The sequence below is a fragment of the Elephas maximus genome, chromosome 2 (genome assembly GCF_024166365.1).
Source record: "Elephas maximus indicus isolate mEleMax1 chromosome 2, mEleMax1 primary haplotype, whole genome shotgun sequence".
In the NCBI taxonomy this organism is placed as follows: Eukaryota; Metazoa; Chordata; class Mammalia; order Proboscidea; family Elephantidae; genus Elephas; species Elephas maximus.
In genome coordinates this window covers 81,016,406-81,041,510 of record NC_064820.1, presented here as the reverse complement: position 1 = coordinate 81,041,510, position 25,105 = coordinate 81,016,406, and the positions used below count along the sequence as shown (strand labels likewise).

The following is a 25,105-nucleotide window of genomic DNA, read 5'->3' as shown; positions in this document are numbered from 1 at the left end:
TTAGCTGTTGACCTTAAAGATCCTTTTGAAAAGCTCAACCAAAACATTAGCACATGAAGGAGTTACTTGTCTTCTAAAGTAACATTTCATAGATCATTCAAACGAAAGCGCTGACAGAAAGTCAGATTCCAGCTAAGCTAAGTACAGACAGATTCAATCCTGTTTTAAACATCTGAGCCTGACTAGCTCAGAAGTCCAGTGTCTTCATCTCAGATTGGTAATGGGAAAGGGATAAAAAGGTTTCCCTTTGTTAACACCCAATGGCTTCAGTTACCAGGCATCTTAGAAATCTCACCATTCAGACAGTATTCACAAACTCCCAGCAGCAGCCAGAACCCTCCCCCTCACAACACACACACACACACTCACACACATACACATATCCTGGGCTCATGTTGCATTTTTAAAAGCAGCAGTGAAACACTGATCACTATTACTACTACAACGTAGCTCTTGAGAGGAAGGAAGTATCTCAATTTTTGCAGAAGGCAGAAAAACCACACTTGCAGTGATATGCACAATCATTCCCGACCCACCTTGTTCCCATTGCCGTTGGGCTGATTCCCATTCATAGTGACCCTATAGGACAGAGGAGAACTGGCCCGTAGAGTGTCCAAGGAGCAGCTGGTGGATTCAAACTGCCCATCTTTTGGCTAGCAACCAAGCTCTTAACCAGGGCTTCTTACTGACCCACCGAAAAAAACCAAACTCGTTGCCGTCAAGTTGGTTCCGACTCATAGTGATCCGATAGGATAGAGAAGAACTGCCCCATAGAGTTTCCAAGGAGCAGCTGGTGGATTTGAACTGCCGAGCTTTTGGTTAGCAGCCGAGCTCTTTAACCACTACACCACCAGGGCTCCTTACTGACCCACAGTAGGTACTTAAATGTTGACTGAATAACCAGTGATGACTGAAATCATGTAAGTCACAAAGCCCCTTTTATTTTTAATAATTTATATCCTTTTCTGTTGTTGAAAATATACACAGCAAAACAGACACCAATTCAACAATTTCTACACGTACAATTCAGTGACATTGATCATGTGCTTCAAGTTGTGCCACCATTCTCACCCTCCTTTTTCAACTGTTCCTCCCCTATTAACATAAGCCCCTTGGCCCCTAAGCTTTCTATCTAACCTTTCGAGTTGCTGTTGCAATGTGATCACACATAATGGTTCTTTAAGACAGCACAATGCCCAAGGCAAACGTTACAATGCACCTCTTATTGCCATAGCTAGTCTTTTAACTCTCAAATAACCTGAACAAAACTTTGGACAGATCTTGGCAGCAACACGTTCTCAGAATTTGGCAAACACATCACAGTTCATTACAATAGCACAAAAGTTATTTGCAAATCATACCTAAATATAAATGTCATCTATACTTGGTCTCGGGTGTAGACAGATACTCTGGATACGATATATAATATATCCAGTTTCTATCTCCCCACTCGCATGCAGAACCACATTACTGAGGTGGTATTTCAGCTTTGTTCTGTATTAATATCACACAACATAACTTCGCAGGTTGCAGGAAAATGCAGCCAACACCAAAGAAGGAGGAATTAAACAGTGCTCAAGTGTGCAAAACAAGAAGACTTCAGCAATCTCTCATCTGTCAGAAATTTGTAAAAGAAGCCTTCATGGATAACTCAATGAGAAATGCCTCAAGTACAAATTTTCTATATGGTATTTTACGACACTCAGCCTGGTGAAGAGGAGAGATACAATAGCAGCACCCAATTGAGTTAATTTAATTCATCTGTGTAAGAATTACCTCATTAAGTGACAATTCAAGGTGGGGGAGGATGGCAACGCAGAAGATGAGACACAAGTGGAACAGCTCAACCCCATTAATTTAATTCAAACTACCAAAAAGTTGATTTTAAAGCCCAGTCTAAAACATTTTACACTCAGAATGGAACAGAAATTACAGCAAAGTATAGGGAATGCATTGGTATCCATTTTTAAATGTTTCAGATAAAGCATGTTTGGTATAACTAGAGGTTTCTTTGAACCTGTACGGTAAACCAACAAACAAGAAAAAGCACAGCCTGTCACACAACAGAGCAGAGGCAATCCTATTATCCTTTCCTAGCTTGCCTGTGCAGAGCTAATAACACTATTTTCAATCTCATGTCGACAGGAGGCCAAGAAAACCACCAACAACCAAAAACTATACTAACACATGAAGAATCCATGTCAGGTCGTACCTATTAACGCTAAGGTATATTCCCATGTTTATCATTTTTAAACCGACTGTTCATAAACTCGGTATCAAAATTATAGAAATTTTCATCTTAAGGATATAACAAGGCTATTAATATTAAAGCCTTAATATTTCAGGGTGGTCATAAAGTCTGGAAACATAGGCAAATATTTTCCATTCTTGACAATGTTAAGTGATCAATTAACGCCAGCACTTGATGAGCTGGGGGAAGGTACCCGGGAGAGATTCCGACAATATGGGACATGGCACACCACCCCATCACACCAGACTGGTGAGGAAGGGCTGGATACTGATTTCTTAAAATGCCGCCCTGTGGAGTGGGCTCCATGCTTGCCAGATCTGAGTCTCTTTGATTGCTTCTTCCTGGATTGCTAAAAGCACAGGTTTATTCAATGGAGATAAGGCACCATCACAGATACATGGGCAGAAATAATGGAAATGTTATATTGATGCACCAAACTCAGCGCAATTTTGCACAGCACATTGAATTGTGCGTTGCAAATGAGGGGCGACACCCTGAACAGATCATGATTTCAAAGGTGATACCAATAAACCACTTTTGATGTATATTCCCTAGTTTCCAGACTTTGGAGCCATCTTATAATTTGACACAGTGAAGACACCGTATGTTCTGGGAGCTTGCCATGCAAATATAGTACTTCAACCAACCTGAGGTTAACACTACAAACGCAGGATGAGCAGAGCCTGCCTCCTTGAGCTCAAGGAGCCCTGCTGTCTGTGATTTACCAAAGTGCAAACTAATTACGGGTGTTCGGTCCTGTGTCAGCTGCTGGGGCATTTCCCTAGGGTACCGGCACTGTAGCTGACCTTCAGGCCTCCACACTGCCGCCACACATAAAGATTCACAAGGGAAAACCAACCTTTTCTGACACTCCATTCCAAGGGGGGAAGGGACTTACACAAGCTAAAACTAACTCTCTTTTTAACTAAACAAATCTGGTTTGTGATGGGCTACTAACCTCAAGGTTGGCTGCTGGAACCCACTCAGCAGCTCCAAGGAAGAAAGGCCTGGTGATCCGGTTCCATAAAGATTACAGCCAAGAAAGCCCTACAGTGAAGTTCTACTCTGTAACACATGGGGTCACCATGAGTCAGAATGAACCTGGCGACAACCAAGCTTGTTTTTGTGTGTGTGGCCTTGACCAACCATCCAGGACCACAAAAACAAACCCTGCTGTAAATACCAGCACCTCAACCCAAACCTATGGAGCCCTGGTGACTCAGTGCTTAGAGTTTGGTTGCTAACCAAAAGGTCTGCAGTTCCAATTCACCACCTGCCCCTTAGAAATCCTACAGAGCAGTTCTACTCTGTCAGACAGGGTTGCTATGAGTCAGAATCAACCGACTGCAACAGGTTTTTTTTGTTTTTTTAACCCAAACCTGGTATCCCTGCCACTGTTATGGGTTGAATTGTGTCCCCCCAAAATATGTGCTGTAAATCCCAACCTCTATGCCTGTGGTTAAATCCTCTTTGGGAATAGGTTGTCTTTCTTACGTTAATGAGCCAAGATTAGTGTACGGTTGTATCTTGAGACAACGCTTTTGAGATATAAACCTAAAACCCAACCCACTGCCTTCCACCCTATAGGACAGAGTGGAACTGCCCGATAGAGTTTCCAGGGAACGCCTGGCTGATTCCAACTGCCAAGCTCTTGGTTAGCAGCCGTAGCACTTAGCCACTATGCCAACAGGGTTTCTTTGAGATATAAAGAGAGATTAAACTAGGGAGCAGAGATGGGGAAGACAGATGCTAAACCACATGAAGATTACCCAGGAGCAGAAGCTCAGAAGTAAAGACCTTGCCCAAAAAGCCCAGAGAGAGAGAAACCCTCCCTGTAGAGCCTGAACTCTGAAATGGGACTGCTGGCCTCCTGCACTGTGAGAAAATAAATTTGTTTGTTAAAGTCACCCACTTGTGGTATTCTGTTATAGCAGCACTAGATAACTAAGACAGCCACCAAGGCCAGCCTGGGCAAAAAATTAACCAGGTTTTTTCTTTTCAGCTATGGGTTTACTAACATGGCCAATTTGGGAGAGATGGCGCTCACTTTGTTTTAAAAGAAATACTTCCTAGCACATGTTTGGGACTCTGAACTCCGCACTTGAAGCCACGTGTTTGCCACTAATCTGGCTCCATCCACTCAAGATCCGCCAAAGCCCTCTTTCCGAGGGCTGGGTAATGGACACTATCTCTTTCAAGTCATGCGACCTCAGACCGGATCGCCTAGAGCCCAGCGCCGGGTCCCCTCCTCGCAGCAATCCTCTGCGCGCTGCACAGTTCTGGCTGGTAAGGGCCAGAGGGGAGAAGGAAGGAGAGGGGTGGGGACGGAAGGTGTTCCTTCCGCCTAGAGCAGGAAGGGACTCACACCTGTGAGGCCAAAACTGGCTCTTGTGGCTCAGGTAGAGTCCAAGGGAGCTGGATAGAAGGAGGCACCTGCCCTCCCAGTAAAGCAGCCTTGTCCCTACGCGGAGTCCGCTGGCACGCTACTCACGGTGCCCACCTGCAGCCACAGCAAACAAACTTTCCTCCCCTTCCGGATGGAAGAATCGGAGCCCTTACGCCACCCTCTGGCCTGAACTGGCAGCGGCCGGGACCTCCGCGGGTTGCTCACCTGACACTCCTAAAACCCCAACCTCATCTGTCCCAAAGCGCAGACCTAGCGCTGCCGACACGCTTAGATGGGGTCTTTAGTTTGGAAGGTTGGGGTTGCCAACTAGGGATCAGGAATTTGGGGAGGAAATTAGGAGAACACTGTTGACTGCCCTTTGCAACTCTAGCTCTAAACTTTGCCAGGCACGCAGCCGGCTGCCCTCCCACCCCTCTGCAGCGCGCATCCGGTCCCTTCGGCTTCTCTACCGCGGTTCTTGGGGAGGGGGCGCGCCATGGCCGGCGGGAGCGTCCGGCGCACTTACAGCCATAGCGGGGTCTCTGCAGAGACGGCAGCTCCCCGTGGGGCATCCTGCGCGGTTCCGGGGGCTCGCCCGGGGCGCGCCCCTCGCGGGTCCCCTCGCTGTCCAGGCTCGCCGACTCCGCGCCCTGCGCGCGATGCGCTCCTCCGCCCGACCGCTCCGTTCGTATCCGGCCTCTCGCTGCCCTGCCCTGGCCGCCCCGAGATGGGCGACTCGCTCCCCCGCCGCTCAGTCGCCAGCGCCCACTGCAGCTGCTGAGCGCCGCGATTACTCAGCGCAGCGCGCTGACACCCGGAGTAAAAGTGAACTCTCCACCCTCGGCGCCCTCGCCAGCAGCCGCCGCCTCCCTCAGCAGGTTTCCTTTCTCCTCCCGCCCAGCCCCGTTATTCACCCCTGTGGGAGCGCGCGCCGAGGCGCAGCGACCCCTATCGAGTGCTGGGCGCAGCGCCGAGGCCGGGTAGACCCGCCCCTACCCGGCCCCCAGGTTGGAGGAAGGGGCTGAGCGGGACGTTGGGCCTCGACCCCCTGCAGCTGGGGCCCCGCGCACAGCTGGCGGACTGGGGGCTGTGGCCGTGGCCGCCCCGCCTGATTTTTCACTTCTGGAACGTTTAGAGGGTGGAAGTGAACCAACCCCGAGGAGAGCAAGAAAAACCGCAGAAGGCACAGGCAGCCCGGGTTGCCCAGTGTTGCTCAGTTACAGAGGGACAAACAGCGCTGTTCCTTTTCCTCTGGGGAGATTGCACGTTGATTTTTTTTTTTTTTTTTTGGGCTGTTTCGGTTTGTGCTTCGAAAGTTGCTGCTATGACTTTTTGTCTACAAAATACAGGGTTCCCCTCTAATGACGAGAAACTGAGTGTATGTGTTTGCTGGAGGGGCAAGATAAACACCACCCAAACAACCAGTCAAAACGTAATTGTGAGTCAACCTCCGATCACCTCCTCCCCTAAAAAAAAAAAAAAAAAAATACTCTCCCCGAAATACAGAACTGTGGCCCAGGCCCAGCTGGGGTCTCACACTATGAAAGCCTCGTCCGGCTTAGTTTTAAGGGAACTAAACTGCATGTAGAGTTCCTGGGTGGTACAAAGGGTTAAGTTTGACTACTAGCCAAAAGGTTGGCAGTTTGAACCCACCTATAGGTGCTGTGGAAGTCAGGCCTGGAGATCTGCTTCTGAAAGGTCACATCCTGAAATGGACCTAACTGACAACTAACAACAACAAGCTGCCTGTGGCTGGTTTAAAACGAAGGTTCTTCACAGGCCAGGAGGAGCTGTTTTTCTCTTTGTGCCCCAGCGCGATAAGACCTGGGGAAACGTCCCACCCTTCCCTCATGGACTGAATTATGTCCCCCAAAAAATGTTTGTATCAACTTGGTTAGGCCATGTGTGGTTGTCTTCCGTTTTGTGATTTTAATTTTATGTTAAGAGGAATAGGGTGGGATTGTGACACCACCCTTACTCAGGTCACCTCCCGGATCCAAGGTGAAGGGAGTTTCCCTGGGCTGTGGCTTGCACCACCTTTTATCTCTCAAGAGATAAAAGGAAAGGGAAGCAAGCAGAGAGTTGGGGACCTTATACCACCAAGAAAGACTTTGGACCTGGGGAACCCTGTGCCTGAGAAGCTCCTTGAGCATGGGAGGATTGAGGACAAGGACCTTCCGCCAGAGCCGACAGAGAGAGAAAGCCGACGCCTGGAGCCGACGCCTTGAATTGGGACTTTTAGCCTACTTTACTGTGAGGAAATAAATTTCTCTTTGTTAAAGTCAACCACTTGTGGTATTTCTGTTGTGGCAGCACTAGATGACTAAGACACCTTCTCTACCTGTGCCCTCACCTGTTTTTCTTTGTGCACCTCCTGTGACCCCCTTATCTGACTCAGAACAGGAGAGGAGATGGGGCAGGAGTGGTTCTTGTTTGGATTGTTGAATAGGAAAATTAGTAACACATCTTTGATTTTGAAGTTTTTCTTATCCATGAAACCAAATATTAACCCTAAAAAGCCTGACCCAAACAGCAAAAGCCTGCCAGAAACTACAGCAATGTAAATTTGTCTTATCCTACTAGAAAAGGATAGTTGTCAAACTATTACCTCAGAAAGCCTCATGGCTGCAGGTGGGTGGGGGCCAAATTATTAACAGCCAGGCCAGAAGTAACCTATGTCAGCTGATCTCAGTAAGCAGTGTTCAATCAATCATGTTAAGATTAGCCAATGGTTAATCTGTATTTCTCCCCCTTCACTTTATAAGCCTCATTGTACCTAGCTTCTTCAAGCCATTTGCTTTTTCTGGAATCAAAATGGTGCAGTGGTTAAGATTCCAGCTGCTAACCAGTTCAAATCCCCCAGCCGCTCCTTGAAAACTCTATTGGGCAGTACTACTCTGTCCTATAGAGTTACAATGAGTCAGAATCGACTCAACAGCAACTGGTTTTCTTTTGTTGTTGTTTTTTGTTTGTTTTATATGCATATAAAGCAGTGCTGGTGGCACAGTGGTTAAGCACTCAGCTGCTAATGGAAAGGTGGGCAGTTAAATCCACCAACCACTCCTTGGAAGCCCTATGGGGCAGTTCTACTCTGTTCTATGGGGTTGCTATGAGTGGGAATTGACTCAACAGCAATGGGTTGGTGGTGCAGTGGTTTAAGCACTTGGCTGCTATTTGAAAGGTCGGTGGTTATAACCCCCGAGCTGCTCCACAGGAGAAAGATGTGGCAGTCTGCCTCCCAAAAGATTTACAACCTTGGAAACTATGTGGCAGTTCTACTCTGTCACATGGGGTTTCATAGCAATGGCTCGATGGCAGTGGGTTTGGTTTGATTTTATATGCAGTAGAATAACTGCTCAGAATAAAACTTCCGTTCAAATTTCAGATTCCTTCCAGGGAGGTTTGAAGAGCGATTTAGAAAATATTTTGATACTGGAAGGGCGTTTCCTTTGGAATGTGGTATTATGTGGCAGTTGAAGAGAGCTGCTACTTGTTCTGATGTTTGGAGGCCAATATATTGGAACGCCTTTGGGGGGAGGACAGGAGACAGTTTAAAAACAGGCATTGTTTCTTTCCAGGTTGTTTAGAAAGTTTAAAAAGCAAAATTGTCAAATGTATGGGTGACCAGATGGCTGGAATACAAATAATTGTGATAGGGTCACAAGAGATTATTTAGGGGAAGAAAGACTGGCACAGTAACACTAACCATTTCTAATGACCTAGAGGGGGCCAGCTGTTTTCCACTTCAGTTGTACCATGCAGTGCTTCTCAAACTTGTTGAAACTCAGATTCTTGGGCTCTACGCTGAGAATTTGCAATTAAGTTCCTCTGGGCTTGGGCCCCAAATTTGCATTTCTAACACGCTTGGTTTTTTTTTTTTAACAGGCTTCCAGGTGATGCTGATACTGCCTGCAGTGGACCACGACTGAAGTACCTCTGTTAGGAATACCCATTGCTGTCAATTCGATTCAGGCTCACAGTGACCTTATAGGACAGGGTGCAACTGCCCCATAGAGTTCCAGTCTGCCATGTCTTTCTTCTGCAGAGCGCCTGGTGGGTTCCAACAGCCCACCTTTCGGTTAGCAGCTGAGCACTTAACCACTGCACTACCAGGGCTCCTGTTAGTCAATAAAGGATTTAGATTGGACTCAGGGAAATCTCATTCAGACGGGATTGCAAGAGAATCCTTTGTTCCCGAAGGCATTAGAAAACTATTGATTCTCACCTGGTCGTACTGGGTTGCATGAAGTTTCTCTTCCAAAAAGCAGATACCTCAAATAGTAAGAGCAATTCGACGGTGAAACAGCCACCTTTTGAGGGGAGATATGTTGAAGGAGATTTTCTTGTGTTTCCAGAGACGCTGAATTGCGTAATATCTAAAGTTCATTCCACCTCCATGATCCCATGTATTAAGTACGAACAATTAAGCCCTTACTCGCAAATACCAATTTTCAATATAAGTATATGTTTTAGGACCCAAATAAGTGGGTAGTCTTCTTATTTAGAGGTGGAAAAAAAAAAATGAGTGTGAACTGGAATGGTCAGGGAAGGTGGTAGGATTTGGAAGTTTGACTTGAGTTGGACCTTGGAGAATGAGTAAGAGTTCAATGGAAACACCTAAATACCCATCAACAGATGAATGGATAAACAAAATATGGTGCATACATAAATGGAATACTACTCAGCCAGTAGAGGAAATGCAGTCTTGATACATGGAGCTTGAAGATACTATGCTGAGCAAAATAAGCCAATCACAAAAGGACAAATATTGTATGATCTCGTTTATATAAAAGACAAGAAAAGGCAAATAATAGAGACCAAAGTTTATTAGTGGTTACCAAGGGTGGGAAGGAGGGGGAAAAAGGAGGTTAACAGTGGCAGAAAAATCACATTGATTAAGTATAGGGTTGCACAGCCGATTATTGCAATTGCTGTCAATAAGTTATACACCTGTAAAAAGTTGAACTGGCAAAAGTTGTGTGATAGATATATTTACACAATGACAAAAAAAAAAAAAAGTAGCTGCTGAGGCAGCTTATGTATAACCAAACACCTTATGGGATTTGGTTCCTCGGTTTGGAGCTTTAGGGTCATGGTTTCATGGGACATCCCAGTTAATTAGCCTAATAAGGTGTTTGGTGCTTCAGTTCTACCTCCTATTTCATTGTGTAGTGCCTGCAGCCTTAAGTTTGCAAGTGGCCATCCAAAGCACAACAATTGGTCTCTATTCACCTGGAACAAGAAAGGAAGAAGAGTCAGGGGTAAGAAGAAGATATGAAACGTGTAGCTAATTGCCTGCATGAACAACTGCTGCTTTTGCCATGAGACAATAAGAACTAGATGGTGACTGGCTACCATTACTAAATATTTTGATCAAAGAATCTTGATCAAAAGGGGGAAAATGCAAAACAGAATTTCAAATTCTCCTGGACTCTAGACTTTCTGGAGCCATTGAGGGTGGATCAACCCCTGAAACCAGTGACCTGAGATAATCTTTAAACCTTAAACCAAAAATATCCACTGAAGTCATATTTAAACCAAGCAGTAGTTTAGCTTAACTAGTAAAGAATGTCTGCCTTGAGCATTATACTATTTTAAGAACTATCTATATGAGATCAAACTTATGACAACTGGAAAGATTGAGTAGGAACCTTAGGGGACAGAGAGTTTACGTTAATGGAGGAAGAATGACTCTGAAAAAGAGGGTGAAAATGGTTACACAACTTGAAAAATGTAATCAATGTCATTAATTGTACCCGTAGAAACTTGATTTGGTGTATGTTTTGCTGCGTACAATCTCAACAACAGTAAAATAGATAAAATTTACGAAAAAAAGAGTTTGGATGGAAAACATTCATTGCCGAAAGACAGGCAAAGGCAAGGGATGGTGGGGGCAGAGACATGAGTTTGGGCTGTGGTAGGAGCTGCAAAGCTGGTATCAGATCATGGAGGTCCTTGAATGCCAGGCTAAGAGGACTGGATATTTTCACAAGAGCATCTGAGAGCTCTTAAAATTTTCCAAATGGGAGATGCATGATGTAAGGCAGTGTAGAGAAAATGAATCTTGGAGCAGGTTGTAGGATGGATTGGAATGGGGATCTTGGAGACGCTGACACCTAGTGGAAGGGGCTGTGGGCAGAGGTTGAAGAGAGAAGTAAGGAGAGCTTCAATGATGTTGACAACAGCAAGAGTGATAAAGGGAGTGTTTTAATACAAACAAGTTGGTGCTATCAACACTTACACAGATATCACACATAGTAACAAGTTGATTGAATATCTGCTAAGGGTAGAATTGACTTAACAGCTATGTGTTTTTGGTAAGGGTAGAACAACTAAACCAAACCCACTGCCCTCGAGTTGATTCTGACTCATAGCTACCCTATAGGACAGAGTAGAACTTCCCGATAGAGTTTCCAAGGAGCGCCTGGGGGATTCAAACTGCCAACCTCTTGGTTAGCAGCTGTAGCACTTAACCACTACACCACCAGGGTTTCCAAGGGTAGAATATGTTGGTTAAAGCATAAACAGGTTATCTGCAGGAGGGTAGTTCTAAGTTCATGCTGTAAGTGGTCAGCTCTTTGAAGGATCTCTTTTATAGCTAAAGTTTCCATGGAGAACCTAACGCTAAAAGGAAATTATAAGGGTAAATGCCCCTGATTTTTTGCAAGTGCTAAAATGAATTCTGAGGATTTCTGCACTCACTGGGTAACAGTACCATCTCTCAGATCATTTCACCTCTCAATAACAGAAAAGAAACTTGTCTGCAGAATACTGGGCTATATCCTCTTAGCGTTTGACATTGAAGAGTGATTCAGATAAATGCGAGGCAATGTGCCAGCTTATTTTGCCATCCAACTATGAAAGAATATTAAAAACAAAAACCGAGGCCATCTAATGAGAAATGTCTTTTTTTAAATAATGCAAGAAAAATTTCTTTAATACAAAACAAAAGACAACATTGGAAAACTACTAGACTTGCTAAAACAATATTTTTAAAGCAATGTTGTTTTAAAAAAATTGATTGTTTTCTAAAGCCCATATCTCTTCTTTTGACGAGTTAAAATAGGCATGAAGGTGCTTGAAAGAAAATGTAACTTTGTTTTTATTACACAAATACATTACTTAGATCTAGAGCATCAGAAGAAAAAAAAAACGATGAGTGGCACACAGCTATGAAATTCCATTTACCTTTGAAATGATTTTGTTGATTTTTCAATATCATATGATCGATCATTTTAATATATGTAACCAAAATAGTGATTAATGTACCTTGGAAGTGTCACTATAAGTGAGGCATAAGGAAATCACAGTAAAGAAATTATTCAGTGCTTTTTCAAAGTGCCAGAAGCCCTTGGATTGTGAAAATTTTCTGGCTCATTCTCTATATCAGAAAAAGACAGACGCTGAGAAAGAGCAGGAACTGCACTTTGTTGCAAAGGAAACTTCCGCATCAAAAAAGGAAGCTGTTATAGCCCAACATCAGATATGTTTTTTTTTAAAGAATCAAAACAGAAATGAAACAATCAGTGTTTCAGTTCTCAAAAACAGAATTGGAGCTAGTAGTGTGAGGGGAAAGAAAAACTAACACTGAATGGCTTCTTAGAGAGCGTCAATTTATTGACAGGGAAACTGAGGCACAGAAAGACTACATTACTTCTACAGCCACTGAAGAACATAGCCTAAACTACTTCCCAGGTCATTGCTTTTTATAAGATATATATTTTAATGAAGTCTTTTTTCACTTCACTAAACCAGTTGCTGTTGAGTTGATTCAAACTCATGGCGACTCTGTTTCAGAGTAAAACTCCGCTCCATGGGGTTTTCATGGCTGTGACCTTTTGGAAGGAGATCCCCAGGCCTTTCTTTCGAGACGTTTCTGGGTGGGTTCGAACCACTAACCTTTCTATTAACAACCGAGCACTTAACCGTTTGTGCCACCCAGGAGCTCAGTTTGCTAAGCCAAGCCCGTTGCTGTCGAGGCAATTCCAACTCACAGTGATGCTGTAGGACAGAGTAGAACTGCCCCATAGGGTTTCCAAGGCTGTAAATCTTTACGGAAGTAGACTGCCACATCTTTCTCCTATGGAGTAGCTGGTGGGTTCGAACTGCCGACCTTTTGGTTAGCAGCCAAGTGCTTAACCGCTGTATCAACAGGGCTCCAAATGGCTAAGATTTCTAACAATCTCGCCATTTAATCTTTGCTTTAAAGTTCTAAGCAGACCAAAGTTTGGAAAGACTAAAGTTTAATTTTAACAAATAAACCATACACAATTTCATTATTTTTCTCATTTCACAGTTTAAGAAAGTTATAACTCATGTGACTCTGAGAAGATAATCACAGGGTGCCCTGTAAACGAGCAGGAGGAGAAAGTAACATTGATTGCCAGGTGACCCCCTTCATTCTTTATCCCCACTGTTGTTCTTAGTGGCCTTTGAGTCAGCTTCCAACTCATGGAGGCCCTGTTGAAAATGAGATTAGGCTATTGTGATCCGTAGGGTTTTCATAGCCTTATTTTTCAGTGGTAGATTGACAGGCCTTTTTTCTTACTCTGACTTAGTCTGAAAGCTCCACTGAAACCTGCTTAGCATGTTCGCAACATGTAACCAGATGATAGCTGCATTTGAGGTACATTGGCTAGAAATCAAATCCAGGTTTTCCACGTGGAAGGGGAGAATTCTGCCACTGAACCACCAGTGCTCCCTCATCGCCTTTACCCTACATTAAATTTCTTAACTGGATTGATCATTTGACACACTATGTTTCAGGTTATATGTTTACTGTATGTCACCTCCCTCTAAAATGTGAGTTCTTGACAGCTGGGACTTGCCTGGCATGTAATAGATGCTCAATTAAGTATTTTGTTGCAAGCATGGATTTAATGTACCAGACACTACACTAGGAATAGTTGTTACTTTCAATCCTGTAACAACTCCATGAAGAATTTATTTAAAGGTAAAGGAACTGAGGCTCAGAGAGTCTCATAGCTAGCAAATGGCAGAACTGAGTTTATCTGAGTCCAAACTTTTCCCCCAGCACAGAAGCCCATCTCCTGTTCCTTGGACTGATAATTCAACTACAGACCTAAACATGTTCACCCGCTACTAAACACATGTTCCCTTTTCCAAGGGAAATGCTAAAGGGCCTATGACAAATGCTGCCATGTTACCATTGTCTATTTACCCTCACAAAGAACTAGGGACCTGGAGTCCAGGTGCTAGTTCTGATTATAGTTTTACTGACAATCCCTTGCAGTTTCTTATTGCTCTTATGTTTGTTAGTGAGATAAGATCTGAATGGTGTTCAGCAAAGGTCTCTACTACATACCTGGAAAGTTGTTCTGAATCAATTTTTTAAAAAAATCATTCATGCTTTCCCTCTGACTATAATTTCAGGTGTGCTTTATCTTCATCTTGGATTGTTCTACCTTTGGCAGCAGCTCTCAGTTCCAGCTTTGGTTTTTCCTGCCTGACTCTCACACTCCCCTTCCGGAAGACTGTGTCGCAATTAGTTGATGAGAAGCAAACAAACTTCTAGCTGACCTAGGAGAGCTTGGATATTCAAAAGTAGCTTTTCTATTCATCTTGAAATGAAAATTAAAACACTCATTAGGTTAGCAAAAATTAAGATGTTTAACAACAAGTGTTGGCGAGGATGAGGCTATGGGGAATCAGGAGCTCTCCTACAGTGCGGGGGCGGGGAGGTGGGGGGTTGTACTTTCGAGAACCATTTCCAGGAATAAGCTGGCTGTTTCTAGTTAGGGTGAAGATGTGCATTTCCTGAAACCCAGCAATTCCGCGTTTACTCAGATCCTCTGGAGAAGCTCCTATGTACAGGGGAACGTACACAAGGGAAAAACGGTGAGCAGCCTAAATGTCCTTTAGTGGCAGAATGGAGAAATACAGTACATTCATTAAATACATTCTACTATATTCATATAATGAAATACTGCAAGCCAGTTAAACTGAATAAACTTTATCTACATGTGTCCTTGCGGATAAACCTTGAATACATACTGTTAAATGAAAAAAAGGAGAGAATGGCAAATACAATGTGATGCCATTTATGTGAAATTTACAAACACAGGATAATATTATATAATATATAATGCATATTGGGATATATGCACGTAGTAAAAACATAAAAACCATGGACAGGAGGAATTTAGAAATTTCAGAATTGCAATAGCTTCTGAGAACTTAGGGAAGGGAATGAATAGGTGCTAGAAAGATAGACAAGGAACATCAAATATATAACATTTTATTTCCTTTTAAAACATTGAAGCAAATATGGCAGAATGTTACTTACATTTGTTGTTTCCAGGTGGTGGGTACATGAGTGTTTGATATTTTATCTCTGGTTGCCAGGAGTTGGAATCCACTCAACAGCAACCGGTTGGTTATATGTTTCTCTATGCTTGGAACGTTTTCTAAAACTTTTTTTTTCTTTTTTAAAGAAACAAGCATTCTGTTAAATAATAGAAATAATGTCTTTGTTGGTTTACCAGTTTTTAAAGTTTAGCTTCATTTAGTTACCTCAAAGCAAATTTATCTGATTCAAAACAAAAAAGAGCTCATTGAGATAAACATGTTGATAGTGACACTTTGAATATATAAACACACACACATGATCTATTGAAGGGGTGGGGGCTCACACCCCAAAACTCAGACGCTCCCCAAGGGGCTACTGGGACCCTGAATCATTTCAGTTAAACTTTTAAAGTAACCTTTGGAGACCCAGGGACATATGGTATCCCAACCACATTTTATGCCTCTGGAGTTCTTTGGGAGTGTGCTTTTCCCATGGAAAGTATTGACTGCCCTTCAGTAGGGACTTATGTAACAGTAAAAGGTGAAATAAACATTGGTTGAAGCAACATACCTGGAGTATGAGGCTTGCAAGTAAGGTAGTGCAACCAGGAAGTGTGATTGGGTAAAAAATTTTGTCTCTTTTGGTTTTTGTACCCCATGATAAGCCTTGTGAGCTATTTATGGTTTCCTGTGTGATCGTTAGGGAGCCCTGGTAGACTTGGTTTCTGTTTGCTTTGTGGCATATTTGTAAAACCAGAGATTCCGCATGTAGCCTAATGGAAGGCACACCACCATATTTTCATCAACAAAGGTTCATTGGGACAGACAGTCACCCATCAATCAGCAGGCTTGAGTATGCGAACAGTTCAGAGGTAACCATGTAGTCCCAGATAATATTTCATATTACCAACAAAAAATTTTAACACACACCATAACTCAGCATGCTTCCATTAACAAAAACATATGGCATCAAAAAAATTTTTTTTCAAAGCAGAAAATAGTAGGGACACCAAAGCGGTAATTGAAGTTACCAACTCCCTGATGACAAGTGCTCCATTTAGGGGTTGGTTAGTGACTTCTGGTTTTCCTGTTAATACTCAACAAGGGATAGTTCTTTGCATCATGAATGAATGGAAAGTTAACTATAGGCCTTATCTATCATCTAAGCAGAAGTTGCCACATTTCCACGAAGCACTGCTTAAACATCTTGGAGGGGTCCCCTTCATTTTAAAGCCTCTCTCTTTCTTGTAGCTACCTAGCTACCAAAGCTCAGTTACTTAGCTTGGTAAGAGTTAACTTCGCATCTGGGTCTGGTCAGCCAGAGCCAGGTTTAAAAGCCAATAGGGAACCAAGAAGTACCACACCAAGGGAGGCAGTCATCACCAATGGCTGCCTTCTGTCAGAATATAAATACAAGTGTCATCTCAAACCCAACAGATCAAAAACCAGACTCGTCGAATTCTACCTATCCTTCATCTACCAACAGGTCTTCCCTCTTGATTTTTATACCATTATATTAATACAAAGGAGGCTGATGGCACAGTGGTTAAATGCTCAGCTGCTAACCAAAAGGTTGGTGGTTCCAACCCACCAGCTGCTCCATGGGAGAGAAATGTGGCAATCTACTTCCATAAAGACTTACAGCGTTGGAAACCCTATGGGGGCAGTTCTACACTGTCCTTGTTGTTGTTGTTGTCAGGTGCCATCAAGTTGGTTTTCACTCATAGTAACCCTATGTTTTTTTTTTAATTTTTTTTTTTTTTTTTTACAGCAGAACAAAACACTGCCCGATACTGTGCCATCCTCACAGTCATTGCTACGTTTGAGCCCATTGTTGGCAGCCACTGTGTCAATCTATTTCGTCGAAAGTCTTTCTCTTTTGTGCTGACCCTCTACTTACCAAGCATGATGTTCTTCCCCAGGGATTGGTCCATCCTGATAATGTGTCCAAAGTATGTGAGACAAACTATCCTTGCTCCTAAGGAGCACTCTGGCTGTATCTCTTCCAAGACAGACTTGTTCATTCTTCTGGCAATCCATGGTATGTTCAATATTCTTTGCCAACACTGTGATTCAAAGTCATCAATTCTTCTTCTGTCTTTCTTATTCATTGTTTAATTTTCACATGCATATGAGGCAACTGAAAATATCATGGCTCGGGTCAGGTGCACCTTAGTTCTCAAAGTGAAATCTTTGTTTTTTAACACTTGAAAGAGGTCTTTTGCAGCAGATTTGCCCAATGCAATATGTCATTTGATTTCCTGACTGCTGCTGTCCTACAGGATAGCTATGAATTGCAATTAACTCGATGGCAGTGGGTTTTGTTTAGGTATGTTAATACAAACATTTCTATCACTTAGGTTCAAAACCTCAATCATTTTGGATTCTTCCAGTATCATTAGCATCCAGTCAGTCACTAAGACATGGTGATTTTTTGTCAATGTATCTTTCATTTTGTCTCTTCTTTCTTATTTGCTCTGAACATCACCATGACCAAAGTTCAAGCTCTTATCACCTTACAACTGAACTATTCCAATGACTATTAACTGTGTGTGGGTTTTTTTTTTTTTTTCCTCTTCTTCAAATTTTCCTTGCTTTCTTCCTCCTCTGAATTCGTGTATCAAATATTATTATTGGTAACCTTCCTTTGAGCCTTTAGCAAATGCTACCTTAATTGCTATTTATGTTTCCATTCTCCCACTGATTAAAAAAAAAAAAAAAGTTAACACTTGGAGTACTCGGACTTTGCCTTATACTTCTCACAACAATAGAAAAAAGAAGTAACACCAAAGGGTCCAAGATAGCAGTGTGACTAGTTAGTTATAGTTGTTGAAAGCCTACTGATCTTCAATGTAGAACTTCACGGCTGACACTTAGAGAATAATCACTTATGGAGGTTTAAAAATTGAGAGCTTTCTTGGGATTTGAACTTTGTCTAGCACACAATTGGTGTTCAATAAAAGTTAGTTTGGCAATCTTGGTAGAGATCTATTTGGCTCTTGGCAAGTGATGACACCAACAAATTGGGGTTTACCCGCTGCCTAAACAAAGATCATTGTTTGATCTCTATAGTTTCTAAGTCAAATCAGTAAATACCTTGCTTGTGAAGGCTTCTTTCCATTTTCACAAAATTTCTGACTATAAGCATGTTGGAATATCAGACTTGCAATTTTACCAGGTCACGTGTTCTGTTTTTGTGAGAATTTGATATGAGCAAAGACTACATATAGAGAGGAAGGATGCTGTTGCTGGAATTAAAGACAGGAACCTCCTACTGGTCAGCCACAAGGTCAAGTCAGGAAGGGAGCAACCACCATCACACACCAGAAACAGGCTGCAAAACGTTCTGTCATTTTAAGCCCTTAGTGCTCTTTGTTAGACTTTACAAAACTCTCAGCCTTCTTCCCTCTCCAGGTGCTACATGTTATCTAGTAGTGTTTATTAGATTATTGAAAAATGAATTTAAATTGTTTTCACATAGAGAATAAATTCTACAATTTCTTGGAAAAAACTGATGACATTACAGGAAGTAAAATTAAACAAAATAGAACAGAGTCAGTTTATCTTCTGCAAACTATAATGCTAACTAAGTGTCCTTTATTATTTTTTTCCATCGATCCATTTTTTCTTTCATTTCAAAGTAATTGCAAGCATCACTACACTTCCTCTGAAACACTTCGGCATGCATATTTTTAATTAGAATTAAATATTTAAAAAAAATTTTTTAATATGCATTTAATGGTGTGCCTTTTTTATTGTTGTGAAAATATGTATAATACATTTGCCAGTTCAACACTTTCTGGGTGAACAATTCAATGATATCAATGACATTAATCATGTTGTGAAACCAACACAAGGTACACTGTTTTTTCATTGTACTTTAGATAAAGGTTTACAGAACGAACTAGCTTCTCATTAAATTTAAGTGTCCTTTAAAATGAGGTGATTTAAGCTCTTCTGAATGTCTGGAGTTTATATCTTCTCAGAAAACCTGTTAAAGTAGTATAAATTTGAGGCCTAAAATAAAGCTTCATTGAAATCCTATGAAGTGTTCTTTAAAAAAGGAAGAAAAAAGCGTTTGACTAGAAATGCTATAGAAAGGATTTGTACATTGGGCCAGAAGTCCCTTTCAATAAACAACAAAACCTTTGATCTAAATTTTGAAAATCTGGCTCCAATTCATATGCAATTCCTTTTCAAAATCGCCAGAGAAGTAGCTAGCATTCCGAGCCCCCCCCATGGGTCCAAGGAAACCCTGGTAACACAGTGGTAGCACAGTGGTTAAGTGCTATGGCTGCCAACCAAAAGGTTGGCAGTTTGAATCCACCAGGTACTCTTTGGAAACTCTGTGGGGCAGTTTTACTCTGTCCTATAGGGTCGCTATGAGTCGAAATCAACTCGGCAGCACTGGGTTTGGTTTTTTGGTTTTATAGGATTGCTATGAGTTGGAATTGACTCAACAGCAGTGAGTTTTTTTTTTTTTTTTTTGGTTTCACGGGCCCAGAAGCTCTGAGCTCACTTCTATTTCATTTCTAATTTTACATTAATTTGTTTGTAGACAAATTTAGAAATAATTTTTTTAAATCTTATATAGCCTTTTTATTCTTCACTCTTCTTTAGCATTATTAGATTTTTTTTTTTTTCCTGGTTCTTCCACGGAAATTAGTGGTTTTCTGTAATAATATAATATTCAGTAGATTCAGCTAACATGGGTATCTACTCTGTGTCGGCTCTTGATCAGTTTTGTAGTACTTGGCCTCAAAAATTAGGTTTTGGAAGTCCACTCATGTTTACTTTCCTTGCTTAAGTCTCTCAGTCCTTAAAACTCTCCAGGATCTGGTAGCCAAGGACCACAGAGGGAAGAGGTCACACTCTCCTTCTTTTTCCAGTCCATTCCTCCCTGTCATCTTACACTAGGAGGGCATTGTGTCTTCTCCAACGGTGTCTCTATCAGGCTGCATAGACACCTTTGATGGAAAGTCCTATTCTAGGATATTTGAAAGAAAAAAAAAAAAGGAAAAGGAAGAAGAAGATTGTAAATTTGAGTTGAGATATAAAATGACTTCTACTTCTAGGTAATTTTTGGTTCTCCCCCCAGGAGTTCTTGGGTCTCTCTGGTTTAATATTTACCTCTCCAGTTTTATTCACCACTCTACACTCAGTACCTTGCATGTAGTAGATATCCAATAATTATTTGTCAAATAAAATCAAATATTTGTCAGATGTGTCATGATCAATCCCATTCTCAATTCTTGAATAAATTTAATTTAATTTCTTGCTCTATCATCTATCACTGACTTCAAACTGGGGTCCTTGAAATAGATTTCTCTCCTCTCCCAGGTTTTTGAGGCCAGCAAGCCATGTTATGAAAGAGAAGTTCAGTAATATACCATATTTAGTGAATGACTTTACATTGAAGCAGCATCTGGTTGCAGCAGAGAGCTAACCCTTGGTAGATGACCTATAAGTTAATTAACAGATACCTGCAATGCAATTGTCTCCCACCCAGAAAAGAACAGAGCAGCAGCAAAGTGGGATAATATGAGCTATCAGCATGGAATCTGGAGTGTCAACTGTGACATCTCTGAGAAGGGAAAACACTGTGTAGCCTCTTGAGAAGTCATCTAAATGCTTTCAAAGTTGTTCATTCCAAGCACCCAACCAGTTAAACCTCCAGAAACAATCTCATGAAAGAAAATGAAATTGTGGTTCTGACTTTCGTTGAAGCTGCCCATTGTGGACAGGATCACATGGTGAGAATGAATCTATCTAGAGAAAGCCCCCTGTGGTAACAGCAGTTCCTGTTGCAGTCACTTCACCTCCGGGAACTACAATAAGAAGTTATATCAACACATTCTAAAATCTTCACTGTCTAGAGACCAGGGCAAAAGAAAGAGGTCAGGAAAAACATAAGCTGCATAAATAAAGGTGGAAGAATGTTATGGATTGAATTGAGTCCCCAAAGAATATGTGTCAGTTTGGCTAGGCCAAGGTTCCCAGTATTGTGTAATTGTCCTCCATTTTTATGATCTGATGTAATTGTCTTCCATTTTGTGGTATTATCTAATTATCCTCCATTTTCTCTATTGTAAATCCCAAACCTCTATACGTTAATGAGGTAGCATTAGGGTGGGGCGTATCTTGAATCACACCTTTATCAAGTCATACCCTTACTCTTCACAGCCTTACTCAAGTGACACTCTTGCTTAAGTCACACCTTTTATTTTAGAAGAGATAAAAGGAGAGAGAAGTGAGCAGAGAGGAGAAGGACCTCACTACAACCAAGAAAGAAGAGCCAGGGGCAGAGAATGTCCTTTGGACCTCAGGTCCCTGTGCTGAGAACCTCCTAGACCCAGGGGAAGGTTGATGCCAAGATACATGGAGATCTCCAAGGAACGCTGGGCCCACCACAGATGTTGAAAGGAAACAAAGACCTTTCCCGATAGCCAACAGAGAGAGAAAGCCTTCCCTTAGAGCTGGTTCCCTGAATTGGGACTTTTAGACTCCTAAATTGTGAGAGAATAAATTTCTGTTCGTTAAGCCGTCTACTTGTGGTATTTCTGTTATAGCAGCACTAGATAACTAAGACAAAGAATGGCAGGTTATGCCTAAAAATAGAAGAAGAAGAAGAAGAAAAGAAGTCCTGGGGTAAAAGGAGTCATTGAGCTGAACGAATCATCAACAAAATACCATTCTAGGGCAGAGTGCCATGCTAGCTTCCACTTACTGGCTAAGAGGAGAGCTTTGATGAAATTTACTAGGCCTTATCCTTTCTCTATGAGTTGGAATTGACTCGATGGCACTGGGTGGTGGTGGTGTGGATCCCTTCTCTATTAGCATCTTCTGAATTATTAAAGCAAGGCTGTAAGTATTAGGGAAGAGTATAATGGGTGGTGATCAGAATGATTACCTGCTTGGGAGAAAAGAAAATGCTAGGATGGGATTTAAGAGGATCGCTCAGCTTCTAACCATGGAAAGTGGGTCTCACAGAGGGAACAATGGTGAACCTGGTCCCTAAAGAAAGAATCTGAGATAAGGAGCTCCAGTATAACAAATGACACTCAGGTGAGGAGCGGGGAGGATTTGCCTTGTCCTCTGCCCAGAGCCCAGGTTGGAATAGCTGGGTGTTCAGCTTGCAGGCTGCCTTGCAGCCTTCCCTTTGATTCCACTTCTCATGCGTCAGGTACATAACTGGTTGCTGGGCTTTGCTACTGTGCAGTTCTTCTGGATATCTGACCAATTAGCTGGCACATCCTTTACATGGGAGACTATGCTGGGTGTTAAGGAGGGTTAGAAAGAAAGTAATACAACCCGTGGGCTGTGCCTGATAGCAGCTTACAGTTCCATTTTGCTCTTGCCCTAAGTTTTATGCAAATCTATCATTCTAAACCCCCACATGTCTGTCAGTTTGTCGTACTGTGGGGGCTTGTGTGTTGCTGTGATGCTGGAAGCTATGCCATCAGTATTCAGATACCAGCAGGGTCACCCATGAAGGACAGGTTTCAGCTGAGCTTCCAGACTAAGACAGTCTAGGAAGAAGGACCCAGCAGTCTACTGCTGAAAAGCATTAGCCAGTGAAAACCTTATGAATAGCAGCAGAACATTGTCTGATATAGTGCTGGAAGATGAGCCTCCCAGGTTGGAAGGCACTCAAAAGATGACTGGGGAAGAGCTGCCTCCTCAAAGTGGAGTCAACCTTGATGACGTGGATGGAGTAAAGCTTTTGGGACCTTCATTTGTTGATGTGGCACGACTCAAAATGAGAAGAAACAGCTGCAAACATCCATTAATAATCAGAACCTAGAATGTACGAAGTATGAATCTAGGAAAATTGGGAATCATCAGAAATGAAATGGAACGCATAAACATCGATATCCTAGGCATTAGTGAGCTGAAATGGACTGGTATTGGGCCATTTTGAACTGGACAATCATATAGTCTACTATGCCAAGAATAACAACTCGAAGAGAAATGGTGTTGTATTCATCATCAAAAAGAACGTTTCAAGATCTATCCTGAAGTACAACGCTGTCAATGATAGGATAATATCCATGTGCCTACAAGGAAGACCAGTTAATACGACTATTACTCAAATTTACACACCAACCATTAGGGCCAAAGATGAAGAAATAGAAGATTTTTATCAGCCGCTGCAGTCTGAAATTGATCGAACATGCAATCAGGATGCATTGATAATTACTGGCAATTGGAACGCGAAAGTTGGAAACAAAGAAGGACCACTAGTTGGAAAATATGGCCTTGGTGACACAAACAATGCCGGAGGTCGAATGATAGAATTTTGCAAGACCAGTGACTTCTTCATTGCAAATACCTTCTTTCAACAACATAAACCGTGACTATACATGTGGACCTCGCCAGATGGAATGCACAGAAATCATATTGACTACATCTGTGGAAAGAGACAATGGAAAAGCTCAATATCATCAGTCAGAACAAGGCCAGGGGTCGACTGTGGAACAGACCATCAATTGCTCATATGCAAGTTCAAGCTGAAACTGAAGAAAATCAGAGCAAGTCCATGAGAGCCAAAATATGACCTTGAGTATATCCCACCTGAATTTAGAGACCATGTGAAGAACAGATTTGACGCATTAAACACTAGTGACCGAAGACCAGACCAGCTGTGGAATGACATCAAGGACATCATCCATGAAGAATGCAAGAGGTCACTGAAAAGACAGGAAAGAAAGAAAAGACCAAGATGGATGTCAGAGGAGACTCTGAAACTTGTTCTTGAGCGTCGAGCAGCTAAAGCAAAAGGAAGAACTGATGAAGTAAAAGATCTGAACAGAAGATTTCAAAGGGCCTCTTGAGAAGACAAAGTAAAGTGTTATAACGACATATGCAAAGAGCTGGAGATGGAAAACCAAAAGGGAAGAACACACTCGGTATTTCTCAAGCTGAAAGAACTGAAGAAAAAATTTAAGCCTCGAGTCATAATAGTGAAGGATTCCATGGGAAAATATTTAACAACGCAGGAAGCATCAGAAGAAGATGGAAGGAATACACAGTCATTATACCAAAAAGAACTAGTCGATAGTCAACCATTTCAAGAGATGGCATATGATCAGGAACCGATGGTACCAAAGGAAGAAGTCCAAGCTGCTCTGAAGGCATGGGTGAAAAACAAGGCTCCAGGAATTGATGGAATATCAATTGAGATGTTTCAACAAACAGATGCAGCGCTGGAGGTGCTCACTCATCTATGCTAAGAAATATGGAAGACAGTTTCCTGGCCAACTGACTGGAAGAGATCCATATTTATGCCTATTCCCAAGAAAGGTGATCCAACCGAATGTAGAAATTATAGAACAATATCATTAATATCACACACAAGCAAAATTTTGCTGAAGATCATTCAAAAATGGCTGCAGCAGTATATTGACAGAGAACTGCCAGAAATTCAGGCCCGTTTCAGAAGAGAACGTGGAACCAGGGATATCATTGCTATTGTCACATGGATCCTGGATAAAAGCAGAGAATACTGGAAGGATGTTTACCTGTGTTTTACTGACTATGTAAAGGCATTTGACTGTGTGGACCATAGCAAACTATGGATAATACTGCAAAGAATGGGAATTCCAGAACACTTAATTGTGCTCATGAGGAAGCTTTACATAGATCAAGAGGCAGTTGTTCGGACAGAACAAGGGGATACTGACTGGTTTAAAGTCAGGAAGGGTGTGCGTCAGGGTTGTATTCTTTCACCATACCTATTCAATCTGTATGCTGAACAAATAATACAAGAAGCTGGACTATATGAAGAAGAACAGGACATCAGGATTGGAGGAAGAGTCATTAACAACCTGTGTTATGCAGATGACACAACCTTGCTTGCTGAAAGTGAAGAGGACTTGAAGCACTTACTAATGAAGATCAAAGACCACAGCCTTCAGTATGAATTACACCTCAACATAAAGAAAACAAAAATCCTCACAACTGGACCAACGAGCAACATCATGAAAAACGGAGAAAAGATTGAAGTTGTCAAGGATTTCATTTTACTTCGATCCACAATCAACAGCCATGGAAGCAGCAGTCAAGAAATCAAAAGACTCATTGCACTGGGCAAATCTGCTGCAAAAGACCTCTTCAAAGTGTTGAAGAGCAAAGATGTCACCCTGAAGACTAAGGTGCGC

General features: G+C 42.1%; 1 protein-coding gene across 1 annotated transcript in view; it reads right to left on the bottom strand.

The window, feature by feature from the left end:
- IQGAP2 (IQ motif containing GTPase activating protein 2) overlaps positions 1-5,659 on the bottom strand; it is a 328,172-nt gene extending 322,513 nt beyond the window's left edge. The window contains exon 1 of the mRNA XM_049865807.1: positions 5,164-5,659. Coding sequence (XP_049721764.1) covers positions 5,164-5,209 — 46 coding nt within the window. The 5' untranslated portion in view covers positions 5,210-5,659. The remainder of the gene's footprint in view (positions 1-5,163) is intronic.
- Between the last annotated feature and the right edge of the window lie 19,446 nt (positions 5,660-25,105).